Here is a 10,692-nt window from a genome sequence, read left to right on the forward strand (position 1 = left end):
ATAATCCCAGTGATATTTATATTCAGTGAAGATCTTGCCAGAATTTCTGTGCAAATTATGAACTTAAGATTTTCTAAATAAGGAATTTTTAATTTTATACTTTAAAATTATTAGATATTCATTTACCCTAATGTGATTGGTATGGAAGGAAATCTTTTCATTATGAAACAGTTATCTGGCTGTTTGGCTGTATGGGTACTGTTTATTTGACAACATGAATTTAGAATTTTCTTGCTGAAAAAATGTGAAAAGTCTATGCACAGGATGCTTATTAAATCTTAATAGGTTTTTATCTTTTTAGAATGCAGTACCTGTACATGACATTCAGATTTGAAACACTTGCCATTATGAAATTACTGTTGAACTTAATGAAACTTCTTTAAATGTGAATGCATAACTGCAAATAAATGTTGAGTGTAATGTATATATTAAAGTTTCTTGTGGGATATCAACTGACAAATTTGACATTTTCTCTCCCCAATTGGCTTCTTTTATAAGTTTGTATTTGAACACAATGGCTTTTCTAAATAAATATTAAGATAGTTGATAGGACCCTTCAGTTGGTTGATTTGATTGATAATTACTGAAAAAAGGCATTTGGAATTCATTGAATTACTCTCATCACAAGTGACTATACAACATTTTCCTCTTCATTTTTTTTATTCAAATGACTTTTTGTCATAAAGTCACTGTGGATAGCTAATATTTGCAGATTTTAATACCTATTATCTTAAAATCCTATAAAGCCAGTTCCTTATATGCAATTTTCCAAATAGTATATCCTACACTGAACTTTTTAAATGGACATCATCTGCTTTATCGCATGTTTCATTGGATTGTTCATACTTGCCTGTTTAATGAGAATGTTTGTTGCATAGTTTGTGTCTTTTGAGCATAGGTTGTTGATTTTTTTTTTATTTTCTCCCCCCTCTTGCTTCATATGATTCTGCTGGGTTTTAGTAGTATCTGTGTAGTTTGCTTCAAGTAATCCTTAAACATTTTTCTTTACCTCCCACCCTTTTTTTATGAAAGGTTAACCTGTAAGTTCTTGAGAGAACACCATTAAAGTACCTCATGGTTTGTTTTCTGTTTGTATTTTCCCCCCTTTGTGTATAAATGTATTTATATGTATGTAGTTTTGAATTGCACATTGCAATTCTAAATTGTACTTATTTTAGCTCTTTGTAAGTTTAGCTTTCTGATTTTTATTGATGAGTACACATGCTTCATTAATGCAATTTAAAAGTTTTAAAAACAAAATATGAGCATGTTAACAATACATTGTTTTACCTATTTTATGCCATATGCCTGTTTCAACAACACAGAATATTATTTCCTTAAGTCCACAATCACGTCTCATTACAGTGGACTGTCCAAATTTCTCCTATAGTTTTTTTTTATCCAATATGGTTTGCAGTAACTGGGCTATTGTCTGAATTAGTATCATTATTACCAGGACCTTGTCAGAATGAGATTTGACATAACACAACCATTTTCCAATCCATTCACTCAGTAAATAACATAAGATTATCTTATGTCCATCAACAGATAATCCATTGATTTGTTTTGGAACTGTCAGCAAAAAGAAAAAATTCTTCGCTGAAATTTTGATTAGCTTAATAAATAATTTTCAAAAATTGGCAATAGCTTATAAACAGATGTAAGAAAATGTAGTTAATGGTTTTAACAACAAAGATAATTTGAATAAACCTTTCAGAAATTTCTTTTGGTGATACTTCTTAGAGAAAAATTAAGATTTCTTTATTCTGAAGTTCTTCTGACTGGCTGTGAATAAAGATTCTCTAAATAACATCCATTTAATTGCTCACCTTTTTATTAGCAGAATTATAATTTTGGCAATTAATCTTGCAAGATAAGCATTTATCATGGTTTTTGGTGTTCTCTCAATCTTTAAAGTTTTTTTGATTCCTTTTTTTTTCCTTTTTCCAAGAGTATGCCATATATGTTGCTGCCCCTTACTTTAGGGGGTGGTAATAAACAGCACTGGTGAAATCTTATGTTTATTATCATACACAAATTCTGTTGGTTTCTGTTTCTGAGTTATTTGTTGTTTTTTCTTTATTTTTTCTCCTTCCCCCTCATTTGCTCATGTCTTGGTTGGCGTTTGGTGGTGTATAACCGTGATTGCGTTACCTTAGCAATAACAATTGGTCGTCTTGGTTACGTTTGTCCTCAAGAGGTGGCCCCCATGCTACAGCAGTTTATAAGACCCTGGTGTGTATTATTCAATCTTTTTTTTTTAATTCATTTTTCTTCACTCTTTCTTTCTCTTTCTATCTCACTTTTAGATATATTTTCAGTTGGTTACAAAAATCACAATCCTTAATCATTGCCAACCATGTGACTAATCTTGTCCTATCAGGTTTGTGAGGTTTTTTAGTAGCATCGTCATGTATATTTATTTTATGTTGTGGCTAACGACTAATTGATGCATGGGATAAGATTGTCACATGCTTGCTGTGTTAAAAAGCTTGATTATACATAAAAAGCACTTAAATATCCACCAAAAAAGTAAAAATGCATGCAAATACTCTAAAATTTAGGTTATTGCATTACTTTTCCTTTCTTAGAATTTACAAACTTGGATTGCCTTTAAAAAATATGTGTTTAAACTTGTTATGTATAAAAATCGTATTTGCTTGTTGATGTAAAGGTTAAACATCTACATCATAAGTTGTGTAATAATATTTTTTATTGTGGCAATATATTCTATGTTCTGCTTCCTTTGATTGAGACAGTCTTTCAATTCAAGCCATATTTAGTAGTGTTTAATGGAATACAAGTTATGGTACAGTTTTTAAAATTAATCTGATCATTTACTAATGGCTCAAAATCATTGATACAGTGTAAATAGGTTCAAATTACTTGTCATTTTCATACATGCTGTCATTAAGGCAATATGCATTTCAGTGTTTTCGACAATATCAAGATTAGAAAGACCTAACATACAGGAAGTATAAGAATCTTAAACTTACCTAAAAAAACTCTGGCTATCCTCATCATTTATAATCTAGTGCTTATTCCATTAAATACTGTCCATTTTTATTATACTTTAAACTGCTTTTTGCTCCAATACTAAACTCAGTTCTGTAATTTACTAGGTGCACTTCTCTGAGAAACATAAGGGACAATGAGGAAAAGGATTCCGCATTTCGTGGCATTTGTACCATGATCAGTGTGAATCCCAGTGGAGTAATCCAAGTAAGCTGCTCTTGAGGATTTGCTTTTAACTTTTAAAATTCTGGATAATAACATTTTAAAAGAAGTGTTATGACCTTAATTGTAGAATAGTTTGTGTTAACATACAATTAAATTAAAACAAATTGTACTTCCTCTCCCCCCCAAATTGTACATTTTAAGTATGGGTATTTTTTTTAGATTCTTGAAATGATGATAAACTGTACTTATTCTCTAAATATTTGTTATGAAATATGATCATAAATAAGTAGAAGTCTGATTTCTGGTTTTCAAATACACCAAAGCTTGATGCGTTTGTGTTCATATTTCATGTATTCCTTCCTACATGCTTCTTGTTTAGATCACTTCACCAAATTGAGTGGATCTATGCTTAACGCACTTTTCAGGAAGAGACTGTTCCTGTCGAGCACCTGGTAGATTTGAACTGCTGACCTTTTGGTTAGTAGCGCAACATGTAATACAAACTACCACCAGGGCTCAAAAAAAATACTATTTAGAATTAAACTTAAGAGGTTCATTGGTGTGTAAACTGAAAATACTGGTAAATAAACCATTGACATTTTAATATTTATGATCATTTTAACTTTTACTTCTAGAAAATTTGCTCTTTTAAAAGATACTTTGCACATTTTAAATTGAGACCTTTTAAATTTTGACATTTCTTAGAAACATGAGTTATCAGCTTAAAATTTTCATGACATGAGCTGACAGACAAGATGAGTAAGTGTGTGTAGGTGAAGGAGAGACCACATATATTTGACAGACAATATTTCATAGTCTGTAAAGAGTTGTGCTATAGACTGTGAAAGCAATTTGAATCTACTTGCTATTCCTAAGGAGAAAAATGGGCAATCATTTCCTGTGTAGTTTACTGTCTAAACCCAACTAGGATCAGCTATAAGTCAGCTCCAGTTAGATGAGAAAGATACAACTTTGTACCTATATGTGCTATAAAAGGTCCACCTGTACAGTAGAGATAGTAATGGGGGTGGGGGGTATAAGTTATGTAATCTTATTAAGCATGATCAAACACTCTGAGGAAAAGTGTTGCTGGTCATAGGAACGCAGGGCCATAGTCTCAAGGGACTTCTGGATTCTTTTAGAAAAAGAAACCATGAACAGTGTACAACAGCGTTCTGCATCCTGCTGCAGTGAGTGGCAACTGAGATCTTAAAAATTTGCTAGTGGCCAACTAAGGTGCAATTACTAGTCCTCAATGGAGCGGAGTGAAGAAGCGAATCAAATATTGATTAATGTGAGGGACTAATGAACCCTATGAACTTCTGTTTCCTGAATTCTGAGACAGAAGAATTTTGTGTCATCTTAAGTGTGTTTTTAAGTAGTATCTTTTCTATAATACCAAATTAGTAAGGAACTTCTTCACACCAAAATTTTAGTTGTCTTTTTAAGTTAACATTTAGTACAGTGAAAGTAATAGGTGATAATGCAATCATTACTGATAACTGTAGGTAACATGCTTTTCCGAAAGAAATTGTGGGGTGGGGTGTTGTTGTTTTTTCTTTTTATGTATAAAATTTTTAGCATCATGTTTTAATATTTGGAAGATTCTTAAGCTGAATAAATCATGAAATTTAATGAAGTGGTATTTTCTTTCCTTAAAAGTATCTTGGACATATGCTTTAGAATTAGTCATTTTTTTAAATAGTGCTCCAAATTTAATAACATTTAAAGTAGTTAGCATTTTAAAAGTATCTATAATGTCTTCTGTTGAGCTGTTGATAATTCAGTTAAGACTTGATACGTTAAAAAATACTTTTGTGAAATAATTTCAAAATGCATACACCTGTTCTAACCTTGATCTTAGCGTAATGGTTAGCTTTTAAAACATGTCTGAGAGTTGAGTTTTTTAATTCTGTTGGATTGAATGTTGTTTGTAATTGTGCTTTTTTCTTTTATGTTTTTGTCTAAAGATGGATAAGAAAATTTAAATCTGTGAATTGCTCTATTTCAGGACAACCTTATTTGATTTATACTAAAGTGTCTATAAAATGTTCTCAGAATGTCTGATCAGAAATCTAAAATGATTACATTTTTATATGTCTTTAATAATTCAGTAAGATTTTTTTGGTATTTTGATTTAAATTTATCTTATTCAGTGCTTTTAGTCTTTTACTGGTAATAAACACTTAACTAGACTAGAGTTTTGTTGTATGATGTGAAAATTCAACTGTTGGGTTTTTTGTTTTGTTTTGTTTTTTGGGTTGTTTTTTTAATTTTAATGAACATTTACAGACTTTGGATTTCCATCCACTCATTATTGCATTTTTCTCCCTGCCCACCCTTCCTCCCCCAATTTTCTCGTCTCTGAAAAGTAAAAGAAAAATTCTTTCATTATTGTACAATCCCTCCTCCCAAGTGCACTCCACAATGCAGCCTTTATTCTGGACTCCTGTCATGATAATAATACCTAATGATATATCGCTTTTAAACAATTCTCTCCCTCATCTGTTTCAAATGCAGTATACAAAATCTATCCCATCTTTCTAAGTCTTCCTCAACCTCAATCTTAGTCGTGTTTTACAACAGTGGCATTATGCAATTCTGTCCCTTTGTGATTGAGATATTTCACTCAGCATAATGTCCTCCAGGGTCATCCATTTTGTATATTTCATGAGTTCCTTGTTATTCACTGCAGCATAGTATTCCATTGTGTGAATATACCAGAGACTCTCTATCCATTTGTTTGTTGACGGGCACTTGGGTTGTTCCCAACTCTTTGCTATTTTGAACAAAGCCACAGTGAACATGGGTTTGCATGAAAATTCAACTGTATTAAAACATGAATGAAGGATCCTTTATGGTGGCATAACAGAAATAGCCATTATGTTTTTTATCATGACATAACTCTTGTATATCTTTCTTTCTACTGTCTTGGACAAGTATTCATCTAAGGTATATTTCTTGTTACAGGATTTTATATTTTTTTGTGATGCTGTTGCATCATGGATTAGTCCAAAAGATGATCTCAGAGACATGTTCTGTAAGGTAACTAACTGTAATGTTTTATTTTTTACTGCTATAGTCATACTTGAAAAGTAGATTAAATTGATTTTGTTTAATAGTAAAGGCTCTATCTTAGTAGACTTGTTTTGGTTAAAAATATAAAATGTTGTAATTGTGTGGGTGGCTGATTTCTGGTTTTTTTATTTTGTGGGGGTTTTTTTTTTCCCCCTAAAGGTGCAGTAGTAATTTTGAATCAGTATATTCTTTGAAAATATTTTTCCAAGCAATATCACTAATTCCTGTTCTATTTTCTTGCTTTTGTAAAATAGCCTGTATTTTCCAAGATGGCTGTGTGGAATTGGATGTGTAGCTTGAAACAGATGGGGGGAATCTTTTCTTTCCTTGGGGATTAAGCCTATATAGTTCTTTACTTTATTTGGTGCCTTTTAACTCCAGTCATTAGTCAGCGTAATAAAATGCCTCCATACATTTGACTGACTTACTGTTAGTTGTGAACCCAAAGCTTGAATACTTCCCAATTTAAAAAACTTAATATAGCATAGAAAATTTATCCTTTGGGTCAATTCTTTTTTCTTTTTTTTTTTTTATTTTTATTTTTTTTTTATTTTAATGAAAGTTTACAGAGACTTAGGGTTTCCAGTCATTTATTCTTGCACTTTTCTCCCTGCCCATCCCCACCCCCCAGTTCACTCTTCTCCTTGAAAAGTAAAAGAAAAACACTTTCATTGTTATGTAATCCCTCCTCCCCAAGTCCATGCAACATTCATTCTGGACTCCTGTCATGACAATAATATCCAGTCATATATCCCTTTTAAACAATTCTTTTCCTCATCTGCTACAATACAGTATTCATAATTTATCCCATCTTACTCAGTCTCCCTCAACCCCAGTGTCAGTCCTGTTTTACAACAGTTGCCCTATGCAGTATTTGTCCTTTTGTGACTGAGATACTTCCGTCAGCATAATGTCCTCCAGGGTCACCCATTTTTAATATTGCATGACTTCCTTATTTTTTAATGCAGTATAGTATTCCATTGTGTGAATATACCACAGCTTCTCTATCCATTCGTTTGTTGATGGGCAGTTGGGTTATTCCCAGCTCTTTGCTATTGTGAACAACACAGCAATAAACATGGGTGTGCATGTATCTGCTTGGGTGGCCGTTATGGTTTCTTTAGGATAAATTCCCAGTAGTGGAATTGCTGGGTCAAATGGTATTTCTGTTTGCAATTTGCCATTCAGCCTTCCGTAGTGGTTGCACCATTTTACACTCCCACCAGTAGTGAATAAGGGTTCCAATTTCTCCACAACCTCACCAGCATTTGATGTTTGCTATTCCGTTAAATTTTGCTATTCTTACTGGGGTAAGATGATATCTCATAGTTGTTTTGAATTCTTTATTTTTTGTGTTTGATTTTCATTCCTATGATGTCAGAAGTTGTTCAGATACATCTTTTACTAGTACACTTGCTGAGTGCTAAGCTTGATACAAATTAAATATACTTAACACTTTTTGTCAAAATAGTCTTTAATGAACTATTTTTTTACTCTTCACAGATCCTTCATGGATTTAAAAATCAAGTTGGGGATGAAAATTGGAGACGTTTCTCTGACCAGTTTCCTCTTCCCTTAAAAGAGCGTCTTGCAGCTTTTTATGGTGTTTAATCTTATACACATAAGCTGCAGTCCCATAATTAGGGGTAAGTTACAAGAAGTTTAGACATTTTCAAGACGTAGTAATTCAGTTGGGGCTATAATCAGAAACCTACTAAATAGAATAGCAGGTATTTGTTTTCTATAGAGATTGAACCCAGTTTCCCATTGTGCTAGATTAGACTTTTAAGATTGTAATTACTTAAATGAAGGTTAGAGGATTTTCGCAAGAATTTGTAAACAAAATAAAATGGCTTCATTTATAACACTTCCCCACAAAATTTGTTACTGAAGAGCCATAACAGATTGATAGCTAATCCTCCATCAAATGGAGGCTGAGCCTCCATTGTAAATGACATGGGAGGACAATGCCCGTCTTCGTCCAGCGGAGCTGCAAAGTATTTATGAACTGTAGTAGCAGTCTTTCAGGAGCTGTACTACTAGCCAATGCAAAGGCTGTGTCCTCTGAATATCAGCAAGAAAACCCAAGTGATAAATCTGGCTGATTTTCTCAGTATAGTGTGTTAGAGATTACAGGAGTTGAAATAAAAGTGGTTCTTGAATTTATGATGTCATTTTATTCTCTCTCTCTCTCGACTTGGGAATCAAAGTTTTCAGCTCTGCAAAATCCAAGTTTTAGAAAATAACCTAAGTAGAATTGTCAAAATTCAGAAACTCAAAGGACTAGAGTTTTTTAAAATAAGTATGGAAAAAGGATGCATCCTTTCCACACGACCTTACATGATTTTAAATCATGCAGCATTCCCTTGCAGCTCCCTGATAAAAGTTTTGCACAAGCACAATTAAGCATTCTGGTATTCCCATTCTTCTCAATGTTAGCCATAATTTATCGTAATCCACATATTAAATTCTTTTGCAAAGTCAATCAAGGACAAATAGACCATCCTTCTGATATTCTCTGCTTTCATCCAAGATCAGTCTAACATCAGCAGTGATAGCTCTAGTGCCATGGCCTCTAAATCTGGCCTGGATTTCCAACAATTCTCTGTCAATGTACTCTTCTAGTCATTTTCTGATCATCAATGGAAAAATTTTGCTTGCATGTAGTATTAGTGATTCTGTTTGATTTCCACATTATTTTGGGTCATCTCTTAGAGAATGGGAACAAATACAAATCTCTTTCACTGAGTTGGCCAGGTAGCTAGCTGTCCTCCAGGTTTCTTAGTATAGCTTGGTGAGCACATCCAAGGTTGCATCTGTGTGTTGTAACATGTCAGTTGGTGTTCCATCAATTCCTAGAACTTTTTTTTTTTCACTCAAATAACAATTTAAAAAGCAGAGATTGGTAATTTAAATATAGAGAAAAGGAATGGATATATTTTTCATGCATTATTCTCTAATTGAGATGTTTTTCTTTCATGTGGTAGCAGCATTTAGCCCAGTACAATGAACCAGTGTTTTAGCACCCTTGGTTAGGTTTTAATCATGAATTGAGAAATACTTGACCAGAGAAACCGGTTGTGCTCACTATGCATGTATAGAGGGTGTATTAAAATAAGTATCTCAGAGCATTTGTGTTTGTTGTCCCACTTTGGCCCTAAGTGCTCAGAGCCTTTTTTAATGGCTTTAGTAATTTAGAAAAGTATTTTATTTCCCTAATTTCATTAAAATGCCAAAGATGAAATTGACTTTGGATTTTGCAGAGCTGAAAACTTTTAACAGATTCCCAAGTCTCGCTCACTCAAGATTACTTTCTGTTGTCTCTGTCATAACGTACCACCAGTTATGAATTAGCTATGATGAGCAATGTTCTAATGTAAGATAAAAAGTAATTCTCCATTTTAGAGCTAGAAATAGAAGTGTATACATAACTTTTCATTACTGCCCTTTTATATTCTTCATTTTTTCAGAGGTAGGAGAAAAAAGTTTGCTTATACGTCTCTAAAGGTGGGCTTGATTAATTGCCCCCTTTGGTCACATGAACTTTCATAAATATCTGGTTTGACGTAGGTAACTAATACCCTCTATACTAACACTGAAAAAAGTCTTTAGCAGGAAAATCAAATCACCTAAAACTGCAGGAATGATTGAGTAAAAGTCGAGTCAGAAGAATTCCTAAATGAGAACAGTGTTGCTTTTGACTTTTGCTCAATATAGTGACAGGATAAGGGGGTAAGTGTTACAAACTGAAAGATAGGTATTCTCAACCCACTTGCTGTCCCACAGGAGAAAGGCATTCTTCTCCTATTAAGATTTACATAGGTCAGTATGAGTCAAAATCACCCCATGACCATGGGTTAATTGATAATTAGTATTCTTGGTGTATTAATTTTAGTCTAGACACTAAAACATCAGAGAAACAAAAGTAAGTAATGCTTATTTGTTATTTGATAGGTTGGTTTATTGGGAATGCTGGAAAAATAAGTCTGCAAATATTGTTAAAATGTCAAGGAAATAAAGTGGCCCATTAACAGTTCCTATTAGGCCCTTTGTGCAGAAGGGGTGATAGCGTCCTGTGAGCCCATTTCACCTGTGCTTGCCCTCACTTTTCATACCTGACACATGTACCAGTTAATGCACAGCCCCAGAGAAGGCAGCAAGCATGAGTGTGATGGACTGGCAGGAGTTAAGCAGGTTGTCCAGTTTTCCCTTTCTTTACAGGTAGAGAGAACATTTGTGCTTAATTGTTTACTTTTGCATTTCAGAGATTTAGAAAGAAAAATGATTGTTAAAATGTGATGTTTCTGTTTTTACAGGTCCTTCAGTCTTGGAGACTATGAGGAGCCTCTGCACCCAGGGAAAATGTTACCCTTGACAGGGGGGAAGGGTAAACCAGTAGGGAATACAGTACAATCCCAACCCTACTGGGAGGGG

The 10,692-nt window shown here is 33.4% G+C and overlaps 1 protein-coding gene across 2 annotated transcripts in view; it reads left to right on the top strand.

Annotated features, from left to right (window-relative positions):
* TNPO1 (transportin 1) overlaps positions 1 to 10,692 on the top strand; it is a 58,891-nt gene extending 48,199 nt beyond the window's left edge. Inside the window, exons 21-25 of one of the 2 annotated variants that reach the window (XM_006899027.1) lie at positions 2,160 to 2,235; positions 3,123 to 3,222; positions 6,151 to 6,225; positions 7,762 to 7,904; positions 10,575 to 10,692. In XM_006899027.1, coding sequence (XP_006899089.1) covers positions 2,160 to 2,235; positions 3,123 to 3,222; positions 6,151 to 6,225; positions 7,762 to 7,869 — 359 coding nt within the window. In that variant the 3' untranslated portion in view covers positions 7,870 to 7,904; positions 10,575 to 10,692. Of the gene's footprint in view, positions 1 to 2,159; positions 2,236 to 3,122; positions 3,223 to 6,150; positions 6,226 to 7,761; positions 7,905 to 10,574 lie in introns of those variants that run through there. The other variant, XM_006899028.1, reaches the window with a different exon arrangement.

Source organism: Elephantulus edwardii, unplaced genomic scaffold, assembly GCF_000299155.1.
Source record: "Elephantulus edwardii isolate Elephantulus edwardi_28Jun2011 unplaced genomic scaffold, EleEdw1.0 scaffold00244, whole genome shotgun sequence".
In the NCBI taxonomy this organism is placed as follows: domain Eukaryota; kingdom Metazoa; phylum Chordata; class Mammalia; order Macroscelidea; family Macroscelididae; genus Elephantulus; species Elephantulus edwardii.